We start from the raw sequence: 19,028 nt of genomic DNA, 5'->3' as shown, positions 1-19,028 counted from the left end.
TGCAGACCTTCCACCAGGTGGCACTTTCTTAAAGGGGCAATGCAAGCCAGACACCTCCCAGTGGGGACCACCGCTGTCAGGATAGGGGCAGGAGGGGACTGCATAATTCGCAGGGAATTGGAATTTTGCATTTGGACGTTGCAAACAGAAACACACGTTCTAAACTGTCAGATGTCGCCACATTGGAGGGATTAGCCAATAGTGAGGGGGATTGCAACAAGTTACTAGAGGACATCAATAAACTTGCAGAGTGGACAAGTAATTGGCAAATGGAGCTCAACACTGATAAATGGGAGATAGTACATTTTGGGAGGAAGAAAAGGGAGGTTACTGGAAGGTGCAAGTCTAGGTGGGGTAGAGGAACAAAGAGATTTTAGAATGCAAACAAATCATTTTGGGAGGAAGAAAAGGGAGGTCACTGGAAGGTGCAAGTCTAGGTTGGGTAGAAGGACAAAGAGATTTTGGAATACAAACAAATCAATCACCAATAGTTGCATCGCAGGTTGGCTAGGCTGTAAAGAAACAAACACAAACCAAGCACTAGGCTTTATTTCTAGAAGGATAGAATTGAAACTTAGGGAAGGTGTGGTAGACCTTTATCAAGCCTTGCTTAGACCACACTTGGGAGTATTGTGTGCAGTTCTGATCGCCATATTATGAAAAGGGTTTAGACACACTGGAGAGGGCATAGAGAAGATTTACAAGGATGATACCAGAAATACATGGGTATACCTAATAGCAAAGGATTGACAGACTGGGTCTCTTTTCTCTTGAAAAAAGAATGACCCAATCGGGGGTCTTCAGATTATAAAAGGTTTTGATAGAATGAATAAAGAGACAATGGGGGAAGAGCATAACAAGAGGTTACCAAGAAACTCAATAGGAAATTCAGAAGAAACTCCTTAATTTTTTTTTCCTTTATTCTTTCACGGGATGTGGGTTTCGCTGGCAAGGTCAGCATTTGTTGCCCATCCCCAATTTCTTGCTAGGCCATTCTCAGAGGGCATTTAAGTGTCAACCACATTGCTGTGGGTCTGGAGTCACATGCAGGCCAGATAATGATGGCAGATTTCCTTCCCTAAAAGGCATTAGTGAACCAGATGGGTTTTTACAACAATCAATGGTACTTTCATGGTCACCATTATCGAGACTGGCTTTAGATTCTAGATTTATTAATTGGATTTAAATTCCACCAGTTGTCATGTGGGATTTGAACCCCTGCCCCCCAGAGCATTAATCTGAACCACTGGTCCAGTGACATTACTACTACAGCACAGCTTACTATCACAAGGAGTGATTAAAGTGGATAGTCTGGATGCATTTAAGAGGAAGTTCGAAAAGCATTTGAGAGAGAAGGGAATAGATGGCTCCGATGGTAGGTTTATGTGGGAAAAGATAGGAGGAGGCTCGAGTGGAGCATAAACACTAGCATGGGCTGGTTGGGCTGAATGGCCTGTTTCTGTGCCATATATCCTATGTGATCCTATGTATTTGTGCACCTGTTGTGCGAAATGACCAATTTAGGGCTGAATTGAGGGCACTAATTAGTGATTCCCATACTAACTGCATTGAAGCCAAAACCCATTACCAATGCAAGCTTTTCAATGAGTTTTGGAGTACCCATAACCTTCTAGTTTACAGTCCTACAATTTGTACTGCCGTTGACTAACAACTCAACGACATATCCCTTCATTGAATAACGAAATCCTTCAGGCATTGAGTGACGATGGCACTGATTCAGCTCATTGAGTCCTCTCTGTAGCGCAACCCAGTCAATCCCATTCCCCCACTCTATCCCTGTAGCCCTGCAAGTTTATCTCCCTCAATTGCCCATCCAATTTCTTCTAGAAATCATTGACCACCTTCATAGGTAGCGAGTTCCTCAACACACCGCCTGGCGCAATCCTGAACTAAATAGATACGGAGGCCCCCGGTTTATCTGTCCTGAACAACCTGATCTCAGCTAACCAGCAGGAGCATTGCAGTTCACATCAGCACCTCTGGTTTAGAGATGGAGAGGTGGGGGGCAAATTCAGCCAGGCTCCCTTCCCCGCATTGTTATCCAGTGACCTCCGTGGAAAGTGTGAGTGTTGACTGTGATGCTTCAGCAGTTAAATAGGCTGCCGACATTCACTCCTGAAGAGAAGGATGGCTCTTGGGCAAGGCGTTGGAGCTGTTTTAAGGAATTCCTTATCAAATGTGGCAGGTGTACCAACAACAACTTTCATTCATATAGCACCTATAATGTAGTAAAAACATCTCAAGGTGCTTCACAGGGGCGTTTATCAAACAAAAATTGACACTGAGTCACGTAGGAGATATTAGGACGGATGACCAAAAGCTTGGTCAAAGAAGTAAGTTTTAAGGACTGTGTTAAAGGAGGAGAGAGAGATTGGAAAGGTGTAGGGAGGCGAATTCCAGAGATCTGGGCCCAAGCAGCTGAAGGCACGGCTTCCAATCACGGAGTAATTAAAATCAGAGATGTCCAAGAGGCCGGAATTGGAGGAGAGCAGAGATCTCGGACATTTGTAGGTCTCGAGGAGGATACTGAGGTTGGGAGGAGTGAGACTATGGAACAATTTGGAGATGAGGTGGAGAAATGGAGTTGAGTTGCAGATCAGCCATGATTAATAAAATGGTGGAATAGGTTCAAGGGGTTGAATGGCATCCTCTTGTCCCCTATGTAACCCCAGCAGAAATCAAAATTTCAGTCATTAGCAACATGAGGAGTCTTATCACTGAAACTTTAATCAGTAAAAGTCACAAGTAAACTGCTTTAACATAGTTTCTTTGAAGAAAGTATCCTTGTCTGCTAACTAAATCACCGTGTCTTGTCTCTCTTTTTACAGGTGATTTTGTGTGTGCTACATCTGAACGCTGGCTGAAACTTTGCCTGGTGCTCAGCTGTGAGAACTGAGTTCCATAGACTGTTGACCCACATAATGCTTAGTCTGTGGACCCAGTTCCCCAGCTAGGTGACTGTACACCAACAGTGAGAGTCTACCTCTGATGCAAGACGCATGATGCTCCTGTCATGAAGACACAGAAACAGGCTATTCAGCCCAACAGTTTGTAAGGATTTTGAGCTAGAAATTAGTATCTTGCCCACCAGTAACCCAATGGAAATGGACACTGAATGTTTCAATTAGCAATAGGAGTTTATTAAACTCAGTTAGCATACACAAAATTGATACTTAACAATGGTAGTAGTTGTAACAGCAACCTCTGGTTGTTGCTCTCCAAAGTCACTGGGGCATTGTTTTCTGGGTTATGTTCTGCTGACTATGGTCTTGGCTTCTCCTGATGTACGCCAATGATGTCTTGAAGTGTCCTCCTTTTATCCTGTCAAAACACCCTTCTCATGCCATATTAGGCCATAGCTATCTCTGGTCAGCATTACTGGACCCGAATTACCTCATTATTGTCCACAGTCATGCCTTGGGTCAACACGGAAGCCCCCACAGATGTTTCCTATTCTTCACCTGTTTGCAGACAACCCAAAACTCACATGCCTGCTGATATCAACTCTTTTTCACAAATTTACACTTTTGCAATTTCTATTAATTCCATTGCTCTTAACATAGAGAGAAAAACATATTTTCCAGCATTTGCTCAGGCAAAGGTCATCCATTCTTTCTTTCTTAAGCCATCCATTAACAGGTAGTTTACACCTTGTCATGTTTGTGTGTTATAACATTCGGCTAAGCTTCATCAGTCTGCCTTGCAGTTACATCAATATATATATTCCTACAAAAGAATCGAAATACCCAAAAGGATACCACCTGACCTTTGGCTCACATACAATCCAGGTTAGAGGATTTCTAGCTCAGCAGTCTCGTCTTACATCTCCTTCCACAGCTGCTGAGTATGTGCTGTAGCATGAGCAGTGTTACAATTATACCTTGGCATTTTGTGAAGTCTTAACCATCATGCTTTGCTGCTTAGGTTTTAACCATATAGTTATTCATAAACAAGATCTTGTGTAAGTTACCGATCAAATCTGATTATCCAAATGGATCCCACAAATTCCATGCTCCACCACAAGCCTACTCCCCACCCTACTTCATCTCACCCCATCAACATAACCTTCTATTCCTTTCTCCCTCATATGCTTATCTAGCTTCCCTTTAAATGCACCAATGTTATTCACCTTAACTATTCCTTGTGATGACGAGTTCCACATTTTAACCACTGTTTGGTTGAAGAAGTTTCTGTTGAGTTCCATATTGGATTTAGTAGTGTCTGTCCTACGTTTGTGGCCCCTAGGTTTTGAATTCCCTTCTGGAGGAAAGAACTCCAGACTGTTCAATCTTTCCTGGAATTTATGACCTCTCAGTTTCAGTACCACCTTTGTAAAAATTATTTTGCACTTTTCTCCAGAGGTGGGTTTTAAGGAATGTCTTCAAGGAGGGAAGAGAGGTGGTGAGAATGAGAGGTTTAGAGAAGGAATTCCAATGCTTAGGACCCAACCAACTGAAGGCACAGCCATCAAAATGTGGATGATTAAAATTGGGGTGGGAGAAATGTGCTTGGGGTGGGAAGCATAGGAGAGATTGAATGACAAAATGGATGATGGTGCAAGGTAATGGGACAAGTGACAAAGCAAAAGATGGGTCAAGAGGATGTATAAATGGAATAACCCTCACCAACAGCTGCCATTTGAAAGAATGGGTTATGATCTGAAATGATTGAATTCAGTGTTGCGTCCAGAATCCTGTAACATGCTGAGCTGAAAGATGAGGCTCTGTTCCTCGAGCTTACGTTGAGCATTTTTGGAAAACTGCTGCAGGCCAAGAACAGAGAGGTCAAAGTGAGAGCAAGATGGAAAATTATATCTCCTACAATTGGATGGGAAGGTGCCTTTGGAAGGGGAAGGAGTGTTATGGTGATTAAGGAGTGGACCGGAATGTGGGGTAGGGCAGTCCCTTTGAAATACTGAAAGGGGAGGGGAAGATCTGTTTGGTGGCAGTATCATGCTGGAGGTGGTGGAAATGGCAGAGGATGATCCATTAAATGTGGAGGTTGGTGGGGTGGAAGGAGATTCTGGGAGGGAGGGGAAGGGATGAGAGCAGAAGGGTGTGAAATAGACCAAACACATCTAGGGCCCTAATCCTCAGTTGACAATCAAGGAGGCCCTCTCAGAGGGTCTGGGTATGGATGGTGGCATTGTCAGGACAGCTGAGACGGAGAAACGGAGAGAATAGAATAGAGTCCTTACAAGAGGCAGAGTGTGAGGAATTGTAGTCAAGACAACTGTGGGAGTCAGCGAATCTACAGTGAATAATGGTCAATAGCCTATGCCGAGAGGTAGAACTAGAGAAGTTGAGGATGGGAAGAGTTGGAAAAGGACCTAGTGAAGGCAAGGGAGGGACAGAAATTGGAAGCAAAGTTGGCGAAAACATTCAGTTTGGGATGAGAGCAGAGAACGACTTCGGTTATAGTCATCAATGCATAGGAAAAAGGGAGGGGACTCAAGTAAGGCAGGTACAAGGAATGTTCCACTTTTCACATACTCCAAGAAAAGATAGGCATAGCTAAGATCCATATGGGTTCCCTTAGCAACCTTTTGTTTAGAAGATGTAGTGGAAAATAAATTGTTGAATGTGCGAACAAGTTCAGCCAGGCATGGGAAGCTGGTGGTGGATGGGCCCTTTTGAATGACTGTTGAAGGAAGAAGCGGAAGGCCCTCATGTATTCTTTGTGGGGGATGGATGTGTAAAGGGACTGGATATCCATGGTGAAAAGAAGGTGGTTTAGGGACAGGAAACTCAAAACTGTTAGAGGCAGATGTTGGAAGAGTTGCAGATCTAAATAAGAAGAGACAGGGCAAGAGGAGAAAAAATAGTTAAGGTAGGAAGAAATCAGTTCCACAGAGCAACAACAAGCCTACCAGGGCAGTCATGTTCCTCGATCTTGGGAAGGAGGTAGAACCAGGCTATGTGAGGTTGGGGAACTATGAAGTTGGAGGCTGTAGTGGGAAGATCTCCAGAAGAGGTTACACAGTAAAATTTCCGCCCTTTTGTCTTGAGAAAGCACCCACAAAAGGAAACTGCCCTTAAGTTTAATCAATTTTGAAACTGGTGCTCAATTGCGCAGCCGCCGTAACATTTTATACCCTCCTTATGTGTCGCTCCTGTCTTAAAAAGTGCATCATTCAGCAGCCTGGGTTTGTGGAGTTATAAAATCCTGTCCTTTCCCATAGCAGAGCAGATTATTTTGCAGCAGAGCAACAGGCTACAGATATTTATAAATTGCTGGGAGACTTCCATCCAAGCAGGCAGCCTGGGAACCTGCATTGCTGCCCTCCACTGGGGAAGTTAACTTGCACAAGGGAGGTTCATATATGCCACCAGAGGGTCCTGCTGTTACACTGGGGTACTGGTAGAAAGCACTTAACCCAGATGGGTCACAAAGACTAACAGCCTTTTCAGTGAAAGAAAATGAACTTCCAGGGCTGAATTTTCACATGAGTTGGGATATGTCCATAATTTTTACAAAATCTTCATTAAAATGTTTTAAAGCCTACACGAAACCTCATCCCGCCTGTGGAGGAGGTTTCATGTTTTATCTGTTCCCCGCCGGGGCTCCTGGCCTGCCCACCGCCAACCTTAAGGTTGGACGGGCAGGTCCTTTAATTACATAATTGACTCTGTCAATGGCCTCAATTGGCCATTGACAGGTCAGCGGGTCCGCAGCTGATTTCGCTGCGCTCCCGCCTTCCTGAAAATTTAAATCGGGCGGAGTTCCTTCCGACGTCACCACGCGTTATTTTAAGCATCGGTGAGCGGGCCCCGCCCCCACTTGCCGACTCGTAAAATTCTGCCCCCAGAGCCTCAGGGCCGCCTCCCCCCTCCCCCATCCTCACAAATACTTTACAGCCAATGAAGTATCATCACTGTTGTAGGAAATAAAGCATCCAATTTGGACAGAGCCAGTGCCAACAAACAGTAATGTGATAACGACCAGATAATCTGATTTTGTCTTGTTGATTGAGGGGTAGACATTGGCAGGGACTTAAGTTACGTAGATGGTTAGAGAAGTTGGAGCCGTCTCCCTTGGAAAAGAGAAGGTTGAGAGAAGATTTGATACAGGTATTCAAAATCATGAGGGCCCTGGACAGATTAGATAGGGAGTTCCCACTGGTGGAAGGATTGAGAACCAGATGGCACAGATTTAACGTAATTGTCAAAAGAAGCAATGGCGACATGAGGAAAAACATTTCTGGCATTGCTGACAAAAGACACATTGTAGAAGCTTTTGTCTTGCACTCATCAGGACAATTTGCAAGAATACCCAATGTAAAGGGAACAAAAATTTATACTTCATGAGAAAAGAGAAAAGGTTGGCAAGTGTACTCCGATTGGTAGAGGCATTACCTTGGAGAATGTACCAGTTAACTGATGAATGACAGTTAACTGCCAAGCTTTATTTAAATTCAAACCAGGCAGGTTGACACTGATTGGTCAAGGCATTGGCCTAGGGAATGAACCAGAGAATGTTTGTCACCTATTTTGTTTAGTTGATAGAGGTGCAATGTGTATACATGTTCTTTATGTCTGCAAAGAACAGAGCCCCTTGTATTAAAATATGTAGCTTCCAGCACATGTAATCTTGCGTAATTATTTATGTGTAATCTTCATTATCTTAAATTGGATGTCAGCATAATTCTTAGCACATTCAGAATTTTTTAGCGAATGTTGTCCAAACAAGCATAGACTGGTTGGGTACGGTCGGTACCTTGCCTGTTGTGAACAGTGGAAGGGACTTGCTGTTTGATACGTCCGCCAGGCTTTGAGACTTACAGCCTACGACCTCGCGTTACACCAGCACTGAAATTCATATACCAAATTACTCATTTGTGTGGTAGACAGAAGATCTTTTTGACTTGACAACAGCGTCCTGTTGGTGGCGAACAACACTTGTGTTGCTACTGCATAACAGCTAACAGCTAGCTTCACCTGTTGCTCAAATATTTGAGATACCTTGCCCTTCCAGGGTAACCTCAGGTAGACTGGGTACTTTTAAGTGCCGAAAGTGATGGCCTTAGACCCATCCATGAGTTTGGGTGATATACAGTGAGCAATGATCTGATCAGTGTAGCCGTTATCCTACAGAATAGCTTTGATGCTCCCTGTTTCAGCATCAAGCTTGCATGGTGAGTTAATGGCTCAGGTCCTATTTATGAGATTGCTGACTAGGGCGATCTTATAGCCCGTGGAACTGTAGGAATCCCAACACGTATATTGACCAGTGAAGGTAGGCTTCCAGTAGATAGTGAAAAGCTTTTTCATGCAGTGAGTGTTTAAGATCTGGAATGCTCTGCCTGACAGTATGATGGAGGCAGGTTCAATTGAGGTATTCAAGGGGGAATTGGACAGTGCAGCATTCCACCAAAATTGCACTGGGGTATCAGCCTAGCTTTGTGCGCAGCCATATCCTTTTGCTTTGTTCTATAGAAATACAATTCCTTTCTCATTTCAAAGTTAAGCTTTTGGGAACAATGGTGTAGAGCTAAATCTTAATATGTGCAAGGTCAAAATGGGAAGAACGGTGGGGACAAAGTCTTTCCATTTATTACTAACCCACAGTCTTCCGACTCTGAGATATGAATGCGACCCACTGAGATATAAGCATGAAAAACCAAGAAACAAACAGGTCACAAATGCACCCCTTAAAGGAACATATCATCAGGAACATATTGGTTAGACTTTTAATTTAGACACCATTACTTACCCTAGCAGGATGAGTAAGCACAAAAATAATAACTGCACAGTAATTGTATTTCTGAACAATGTACAACTTGTCTTGACTACAATCACCACATGGAATTGTTTTATTCACAGTTTTGATTGAACCCTTAATTTTCAAACACGATGACGTACCCTTGGTTCAAGAAAGAGTACAATGAAGCAAACTGTGATTACTGACCCCTAACAACCATGATGCTTATTTATACAAAAGGCCACAATTCACAGTGAGCCATAACATGAAGTAATGTCTCTGGCTGACTGTCCCACTGGTGCAGGCTGGATGGAGGACAAGCTTGACCATTGTGATATCCTCCTCCATTCTCACTAAGATTCCCATATTAAATAATGATTTTACCAAAATACATGCAATAATTCCAGTGCGTTCAACAAATAAAAATACAAACCATTCAGTCCATCAAGGGAAAGAGATGGGGTGAACGAGACGGGGGATGGGAAAGAGATGGGGTGAACGAGAGATGGGAAAGAGCTGGGGGAACAAGACCGAAGATGGGAAAGATAGGGTGAATGAGACGGGGGATGGGAAAGAGATGGGGGAATGATACGGGGGATGGGAAATAAATGGGGGTAGAAGTTGGGGGTTGGGAAGGAGATGGGGTGAACAAGATGGGGGATGGGAAAGAGATGGGGAGAATGAGATGGGGATGGGAAAGAGATGAGGTAAATGAGGCAGGGGATGGGAGAGAGATGGGGGAGTGTGAAAGTCCATTGGGAACAACACTATAGACCTGCAGATAGTGCCCATTGTCACCCAGAGTTAAAGGAAAGAGAATTAGGGGTAGCAACCCCTCTGGCTTAGAGAAGAGCAGGTAGCATTCCTGCTTTCTCCTACTTTTATATGTGTCAGGACAGTAACCAGGAGTCACTGAGTTCATTACCTCTCCAGTTAGGCTCTCAGACCTGTCACATTCGCTGAATCTGGTGCCAATGTTTTCAGATGCTAGGATTGTACAGCAAAGGTTCACTAAATTGGACCCTGGGATGAGGAGACTGTCCTGTGATGAGAGGCTGAGTAAATTGGGCCTATTTTCTCTGGAGTTGAGAAGAGCGAGAGGCAATCTCTTTGAAAAATACAATATTCTGAAGAGGCTTGACAGGGCAGATGCTGAGAGATTGTTCCTGTTGGTCGGGGAATCTAAAACACAGGGACACAGTCTCAGAATAAGGGGCCAATCATTCAAGAACTGAGATGAGGGGAAATTACTTCATTCTTTGGAATTTTCTACCTGAGATGGTTTTGGATGCTTCATATATTTGAATATATTTAAGGCTGCGATAGACAGATTTTGGGTCTCTCAGGGAATTGAGGGAGGAGTCTGGCAGGAAAGTGGAGTTGAAGCCCAAGATTACCCGTGATCATACTGAATGAAGGAGCAGGCTCATTGGGCCATATAGTCTACTGCTGCTCCTATTCCTTGTGTTCTTGTGGACTGGTACCTTTCTCTGGCCAATATTTAGCCTCCCTCCTCCACAATTCAACTACTCCATGGAACTTGCTAAACCATATACAATGTCAAATATACATTGTTAAACCCATACATCAGAACAATGAAAGGATATTGATTTGAAAGTAATTTTCCCTACAGTTTTGTTCATCTGTCTCTGTCACACTTACTGATATCTGATCTATTTTTTGTGCTGTATAATGGCTGCCCAATAAAATATGATAATATTTTACCTGTAAATTATTCCAGTATCAATTACCAATTGCCGCTGATTCTCATGAACATAAAGGGGGGAAAATCCCAGGAAGTATTAAGTATATTCCACAACTTCTCTTCTCAAATCCATTACTATATGTCACCCATCTCTCTCTCCTTTCAGATTTTTAATTAGGATCAAATGCAAATGAGATTACTTTTATGACAATCAAATTAGCCCTGTTTGTTTTTACTATTTAAAATATTAGGAAGCTGTGTCTTCAAGCTTAAATGTTACCCAGAATTGATCCACTGATTTTCCACTGTTGGTGAGCAATGAATCAGTCCATTTTGAAAATTGGATTGGATTGCAATGACATTGTAAGTTTTTTCAGAGCCCATTACTGACAACCTGCGCCAGCTGGGTTCCATAATTGATACTGGCAAAAATCAGCGGCATTACAAAGGTCATTGAGTCACATGCCTGAGAGATCAGGTTGTAATGTGCCACAAACACAGTCATACAACAGGTTGTCATATGGTTTTCGCCGTAAATGGAAAGAGGCATGAGGAAAGAGTTTTCTGTGATTGCCTATATAACCCCGTTAATTTTACAAAGCAGGAGCTATTGGGAATGTCAATCCCTTAAGAAGTGATATGGCAGCAGCTGCTTTCAAGACAGGAGGCAGAAGGGAAGGTTCAAAACTGATGGCCATAAATATAAGATGGTCACTAACAAATCCAATAGTAGGGATTTCAGAAGAAATTCCTTTACCCAGACAGTGAAAACCGCTTTCACAGGGAGTAGTTGAAATGAGTAGAATAGATGCAGTTTTAAGGGGAAGCTAGTTAAACACATGAGGGAGGAAGGAATAGATGGATAGCTGATGGAGGTCGATGAATAGGCTTGGAAGAGGCTGGTGTAGCAGAAACACTAGTATAGGATGCTCTGTTCATATGCTGGAAATTCTGTGCAATTCCAGCTAGTCTCAGGTTTCCACCAATATTGTTCTACACTATTATTAGACGATTAAACTATGCTTGTAATAGTCGCCTAGGGATCACACCTTTGTCTCCTTTGCTTGATTGTTTTTATTCATTCACGGGATGCGGGCGTCACTGGCTAGGTCAGCATTTATTGCCCATCCCCAATTGCCCTTGAGAAGGTGGTGCTGAGCTGCCTTCTTGAACCGCTGCAGTCCATGTGGTGTAGGTACACCCACAGTGCTGTTAGGGAGGGAGTTCCAGGATTTTGACCCAGCGACAGTGAAGGAGCACTGATATATTTCCAAGTCAAGATGGTGAGTGGCTTGGAGGGGAACTTCCAGGTGGCGGTGTTCCCATGTGTCTGCTGCCCTTGTTATTCTAGGAAATGAGGGAAATGCCGGAAGTACACAAAGGCCCAGTCAGCAAATATAAAGGGAAAAAAGGCAGGCGATATTGGCTTGTTTCTTTCAAGGAGGTTACAACACCACAAAGTAATAAAATCATAGAATCACACAATGGTAACTCAAAAGCAACATAGAGCAGCTGGTGGAAATCAGGAATGCAAACGGAAAACAGTGGTTTTGATTGGAAGCCGTTAATTCTGTTTCTCTCTCCACCGATGCTGGCTGAGTGTTTCCAGCATGTTCTGTTCTTATTTCAGAGTTTCCTGTAATATTAGCTTTTTTTAAAAAGAGGTTACAGCACGCTCTTGTGAAGGTAATAATTGTGAGTGTTACTATTACTGTTGCAGCATTACCCCGGCTTCAATAAACTGTACTCATCCAAATATTATCAACTTGAGGATTAATATATATTAACAAATAAATTACATTAAAATTACAGTTTTCCAGGTGGTGCATTGCTGATATGGTTGCTTTGGAGTTTGTATACAAACAGGCAGTGTAGCCACACCTGTACTTGATAAAGCCCAAAATAACCTGGGATCTCAAGCACACCCACACATCTTTGATCACCCATTATGTCCTCATTATGATTCACTGCATTCCAATGTTGTATTAGCTCAGTGCTTTGAATGCAAACAAACCTCTCACTAATGGTGCTCGTTGCTTTACATAATGTACAATGGAAATGCAGTTAGCGTTTCGACCTCCTTTTACGCTTCTCCACCACTTCACTAATACTGTCGTCTTCCTCGTCGCTGGGGGTAGGCGGCCTCCTGATGACCTTCTTTTCCACCTTGTATTTCTGCTCCCCAACTTTGGGGTCGCCCTTCACCAGGTACTCCCCGTTCTGGTAGGTCACGGTGACAATTGTTTTGGGGTACGTGCCGTAGACCCTCCGCAGGTCATCCTGGACAAAGTCGGGCAGTTCCCTCTTGGGTCCGAAAACACGTTCCATCTTACCCCAGTGCAACTCTCCCTTCATGCTAAATCCTTCAGGCCAGCCAGCCATACCGAGCGTGTGCTGCTGGGGGAAATAACCATTATACGGGTAGTACGGTGGGTACATGTACGCTGCTGGGTTTGCAGGTGGCATGTACCAATATGGATAGAAATAGGGGGTCCCGTAGAAATGATGGTACTCAGTACGTTTCCCTGTTCCTTCCTGGGCATTGTCCGCCTCCGTCATGACTATGGTCAGGGGCCTGCTTGAAAAGTTGTGCATCTGAATGGGAGGTAGTGTGTAGGCGTCTGCAGAGGTCACAAATCTCCTGGGGACGAGAGGTCCATAGAGCCCAGCAGCTGGGTACATGTTCAGGCAAGACTGCGCCAGTGTGATGCTTTGCTGCACAAATTTATGGGTCAAGGGTTTCTGCTGTTTTTCTCCATCCTGACATTTTGTGGTGCTGTGGAGAGAAGAAAACACAATTTTTTTCCCACCTTTACATTTTCTTCAGCCAATAACAACTTATATTTATATAACACCTTTAACATAATGAAACGTCCCACAGGAGCACTATAAAACGAAGAATGACACCGAGCCATATAAGGTGATATTAGGTCAGATGACCGAAAGCTTGTGGAGGTCAAGGTAGGCTTTAAGGAGTGTCTTAAAGTGAGGAGGAGAGGTGGAGAGGGGGAATTCCAGAGCCACTGAAGGCATAGTCAACAATGGTGTCTCAATTGGCAATATCATTGGGAATGCACAAGAGGCCAGAATTAGAGGAGCATAGATAGCTCAGAGGGCAGTGTGTTAGTATCTAACAGGTTTTGTTGATGGATGTTAAATACCCAGTAGGTAATAAGGTGAACAGGTATTGGGTATTGATTAGTTAATCATACCTCAGGTATGTGTATAAAGAAGAGTCAGCCAGCACTGGGTGTCTGGTGTTAGAGCGGAGATGTAAGCTTGATAAACAGTCTCCAGAAAAGCATTCTAGTCTCAGTGTCTTCTTCACAACCAGGCTTGGGAATTCTCTGACATTTGGTAGCAGAGGATGATTGCCTGAAAGTGAAGATTGGAGTCTAAGATTTACTTCCAGACAGAAGGTTAGAATTGGAGTTAATTGTTTTTTGAGTGAAGATTGTAATCAGAGAGTCTTTGAAGAAAGATGACTGAAACCAGTTATAAGGTGGCAGGATATGATATTCCACCACTGTTTTGTGAAATGGAACCATATGGTCAACGGAAAAATGAGGTTGAGGCATGGACATGGGTTATGCCTCTACCAAAAAGAAAGCGAGGGATGGTTCTGGCACTTTCACTTCCTGCCAAAAGCAGGATCCACTGCAAAGTGTTCTGGGAACTAGATGCTTAGGAACCGGGCAATGAAGAAGATTTGGGCAATCTTGTAAAATTCATGGATAAAATTTATATGAAAGTTGACTTATCGAATGCCTATGAGGGTTGGTCAGACTTTGATAAATTCAGAAAAATGGATGACTCTTGGTTGGAAGGATATATCATGGAGTTTAACTGACTATATATGAGATTCCAACAATTCCACTAGGAAATTCCTAAATCAGTACTTGCCTTTCAATGATTACACTGTGCTAGGATATCAATCATGAACAGGCTCTTGGTTTTGATCAAAGTTAGATTCAAAGAGAGAGAAACGTTTTTTGCATCAAATGTCCGAAGCCTTAAAAAGATTCCTGGAAAAGCCATGGTTTCCAGTTTCATAACGAAATGGGCTCTTCAGCAGTGACACCAAAGATGGAGGATACGATGTCAGCAGCATTTCGAGACTGTTTGAATATTGGGCACAAACATCTGTATGAAAGGAAAAATACGAACAAAAACCATGAGGACAGAGATCCTTTTGGGAGCTATAACAGGCGGCAGGAGTTGGGCAATTACGGAAGGAGGATGAACCCCAGGAATAACCAAGGGGTGATCAACGTGGCCTTTAGATGCGACTCTTAAGTATCAGTTGGGATTGCCCAAAAATGAAAATTGGGGTTTGGAGAGAAAACTGGAGAGGCAACACATGACATGGAAGGTACAGAAAGTGAGGATGACAATACCTGTTGGTGAAGGAAACAGTTAACACACAAGGAGTTCAACTGCTAATTATCAGTTAACAACCTAATTGCTAATTATCAGTTAACAACCTAAGTACCTTTGGATGTATAAAAGGGAAAATAACCTTCCGTGCCTGATGGGCACTGCTGGGTTTGGAGTGCTTTATTGGCCCCTTTAATCGCATTTTGATTTCATGTTGTAAGTTTCCTTTGTGATTTTGGTTTTCTTTTGCAGTATCCCTTTAAGGGGCTGCCTCTTGCTTTGTCCCTCGTTTCCTCAATTTGAGTTTAATTGGTTGCTCAAAAGACTAAAAGGGAAAACAGGTGAGGCAAGTTCTCTGTAGAACTAGAAATGAAACTCTATCTGAAGGAGTCTGTCTTGGTCTCGGTCTTATTGCCAAACAGCGATTAGAACTTAACAATACTGACCAATCAGAGGGAATCGTATTGGTCACCAGGAGCTTCAGTCCAGTAATGAGTATCCTGGCTGCAGATTCCTTCAGTTGTGCAGATTGTGAGTGTACACCCATAGTGTGTGGAGTGGACTGGCTAAAATGTTACATGTCTTCTTTTAAGTAAGGAAGACTGAAGTAAAGTCAAAGAATATGACGGTTCTACTTGTTTCAGGTTAGGTGATGATAACATGTTGAAATCACTGAAAAGACTAGTAATTCTGTGTAAAATAGCAGGAGTGAATCATTTTATCGGTACTGATGTGGTATTGAGTGAAATACCTTTACTGTTAAGTCAGCCTTCAATGAAAAAGGCCCAAATGAAGTTGGACGTGGAGCATGATAAAGCAATTGTTTTTTGGGAGATCTTTAGATTTGCAATTTACACAGATGGGACATTATTGTATTCCTTTAAGGCCTATCATCTCTAGACAGAATGTTAAAGAGGTATTAATGACAGCTGGGAATAAGGATTTAATGGAGAAAAAGCAAATTACCAAACTACATTGACATCCCGCTGGCCATAGGTTGAAGATTCTGTTAAAGGATGCGGGGGTACTGGATGAGGAATACACCAAAGTTGCCGGGGATATTGGTGAAAACTGTGATATTTGTAAAAAGTATGGGAGAACCAGTAGTAAGTCTTCCATTGGTGAAAGACTTTAATGAAACTGTAGCGATGGACCTCAAAGTATGGGATAAAAAAAATATTTTGCGTCTACATTTTGTAGATGTAGCGACTAGATTTAGTCCGGCAAAGGTAACTTTTTGTAAAAGTAATTATCGATTAAGATAACGGAAGGATGGATTTGAACAGGGCTGGGGACACCAACTAAATTCTTAATGGGCAATGGAGAATTTGCCAGTGGTGAATTCAGGAGTATGTGTGGAAATTTGAATATTGTAGCAATGCTCACAGAAGCAGAAAGTAATTTTAAGCCAAGGGATATGAGAGAGAAATTCATGCTGTGATTGACGAAATATTCTGAAAAATTTTAGCTGACCAGCCAAACTGCAAATTGGCAGCTGCTCCAGCGTGTGCAGTGTATGCAAACAAACATGCTCCAGATGGTTGGGGGTGAGGGGGTGGGGGTAAAGCCCCTATCAATTAATTTATAGCAGGAAATTGAGGATACCTTCCATAATGTGGGACCATCCCTGGCTTTGGAGACAACTACTATTAGTTCAATTTTTGCAGAACATTTGAATGCCATGCATGCAGGGAGGAGGAGACCATTTATTAAGGTGGAGGTTTCAGAAAAAAATCAGGAGAGCTTTGAAGTTCAAGTCAGGCCCTCAGAAAGGAATTTTAAGCCCACTTGCTGGCACTGATTACACATTGACGGAACCTGAACAGAGGTTGGAAACTGGAGATGCACCATGCACTTCATACATACATGTGCCAGACGTGTACAAACAACAGATTATGGCAGACAATGGGCTAACTGAGAGTAGACCAAGTGATAGTGAAGATCAGGATAGGGCCATTTATCACCAAAGATCAACTACCAAAAGTTGGAACTAGAGTGGTATATATGCCAGAAGGGGTGAGTGAGTGGAGGGAAGACACCATAGTAGGAAGGGCAGGAAAAGCCATAGGGAAATACAAAAACTGGCTGAATGTGGAAGGCAAGGGGCAGAATATCAGATCTATGGATTGGCAGAAGGAAATAAAAATGTGGAAAGTCAGGAAATGCATATGTTCAGACAGTGAGCCTAACTGGCGATCACAGTCCAAGGAAAAGATCAAGAACTTGTGAAAGGAAGTCTAGTCACAGGAGGGACAGGTCGGGTAGTAGCCGTCCAGATAGGGACAGGGGGTGTGGTTTAACAAGAACAAGGGCCAAAGAACAGGTGAGGAACAACACAAGTAAGAACCCCCTATAGAGAAACTCTAGCGGCTGTTAGATGGTAAATTTGTAAAGGTGGCAAAACAAGATAACTTGACGGTTGGAGAGAGTTTGGCGTTTGCGTGGAGGTGCCAGACGAAGGACAGCCAGTGTCGTCCCATAGATGGATATGTGCAGAGAAAGTACTTCCTGATAGTATGTATACAGCTAAGGCTAGATTTGTAGCTCAGGATTTGAGGAATAGCTGGGTGACCAGGAAGTTAGAGTAGATTCCCCAATAGCAGGAAAAGTAAGTTTGAGGATTTTCCTTGCGCTTTTAGTGACACGCTCATGAGAATGTAAATGTCAGCATTTTTGCAAGGGGAACAATTTCAAAGAGAAGTACTCTTAAAGCCTCCAAAAGAAGCTGGAGACGGAGGTCAAGTAAGTGTTTATAGGCTAAACAATACATCCAGTGTCTGGTATTTTTTAGTTAGGTCTGTCCTGCTAAATGTTGTCTTCAGCTAAAAGCAGGGGAGGGGGGGAGGGAGGGGGGGGGGGGCAGCAGCAATCCGCAACATCTGAGAAATTTGTGATAGATAAGACCATAAGACATAGGAGCAGAAATTAGGCCATTCGGCCCATCGAGTCTGCTCCGCCATTCAATCATGGCTGATAAGTTTCTCAACCCCATTCTCCCGCCTTCTCCCTGTAACCTTTGATCCCCATACCAATCAAGAACCTATCTATCTCGGTCTTAAATACACTCAATGACCTGGCCTCCACAGCCTTCTGTGGCAATGAATTCCATAGATTCACCACTCTCTGGGTAAAGAAGTTATAAAGGAATTCAAAATTGGAAGACGGGCTTCTGGAGCTTTTAAGGACATAGGGTTGGACATTAGGCAGACTAAGTTGGGAATAACCCTGACTCAACAGTCTTTCCTTATGAATGTTAATCGAATCCCGATAAATTGGGCCAGAATCTCGCAAAAGGAAGACTCTACAACCAAGCAGATCAATCAAGAAGCTTAATTGGGCAATTAAACTTATTATACACACAGACTAGACCAGATGTGTGCTATGATGGATTAGAATTGAGCAACATGCTAAAATATGCTACTGTTGAGGAAGAAATTAAATTTAGAAGAATGTACACTCAGATTTCCAGACCTGGGTGACCTAGAAGGGATGAAATTAGTCACATTTAGTGACACCTTTACATGCTAACCTTCGAGTACAGCAGGATTCATTGTATTTTTTGTGGGAAGAAACAATAGATGTTGTCCATCAGCATAGGAATCAAAGAAAATAAAGAGTAGTTGAAAGCACTTTAGCTGCTATGTGTTTTAAGGGAACTCCTGTACAAGGGGCAACTGGGGAAAAATGTGCCTGTAGGATGGTATATAGATAACCATTCGCTCTGGGGCAATGTCCATTCAACAAAGAATGTCACGGAAAAGAGGCTGAGGATTGGTATCGCGAATATAAAAGAGATGTTGGAAAGGAAGGAAATTTCCAAAATAAAATGGGCTGACACACCTGTGTTGGTTTGTTTCACAAAAAGAACTGCTTGTCCAAAGAGACGTTGGATATCCTCAAAGGGACGCTTTGTGTTGTGATGGATTATGACAAGATGGAAATTTTCATGTTGTAACCTTAATAAATCATTTTTTTGTTTTCAAGACAGCATGGGAATATGGAGTACGTTAAAGGCTGACTGTATAATAAGATAACATGTATTATCATTTTGTGTTTTTTCTTATAAATAGTTTTTGTTTGCATATCAATTTAATTTAAAGAGAGGGGAATCTGTTAGTATCGAATAGGTTCTGTCGATGGATGTTAAATACCAAGTAGTTTAAGTTAATAAGGTGAACAGGTGTTGGGTTTTGTTTATTTAATTATACTCAGATATGTATATAAA

At 42.7% G+C, this 19,028-nt stretch overlaps 1 protein-coding gene and 1 long non-coding RNA gene across 2 annotated transcripts; one reads left to right on the top strand and one right to left on the bottom strand.

Annotated features, from left to right (window-relative positions):
- The first annotated feature begins 214 nt into the window (after positions 1-214).
- Positions 215-559, top strand: LOC144694712 (uncharacterized). Its single transcript, XR_013579816.1, has 2 exons — positions 215-326; positions 415-559. It is a non-coding gene; the product is annotated as an uncharacterized LOC144694712 (long non-coding RNA).
- An 11,856-nt stretch (positions 560-12,415) lies between these two features.
- LOC144694707 (uncharacterized) lies at positions 12,416-13,152 on the bottom strand. Its single transcript, XM_078565295.1, has one exon. The coding sequence runs from the start codon at positions 13,106-13,108 to the stop codon at positions 12,491-12,493; it is 618 nt and encodes a 205-aa protein (XP_078421421.1). The 5' UTR covers positions 13,109-13,152; the 3' UTR covers positions 12,416-12,490.
- Positions 13,153-19,028: the final 5,876 nt, after the last annotated feature.

This window comes from Cetorhinus maximus, chromosome 20 (assembly GCF_964194155.1).
Source record: "Cetorhinus maximus chromosome 20, sCetMax3.hap1.1, whole genome shotgun sequence".
NCBI lineage: Eukaryota > Metazoa > Chordata > Chondrichthyes > Lamniformes > Cetorhinidae > Cetorhinus > Cetorhinus maximus.
Note: the sequence above shows the minus strand (reverse complement) of the source record. Positions and strands in the feature narration are given on the sequence as shown.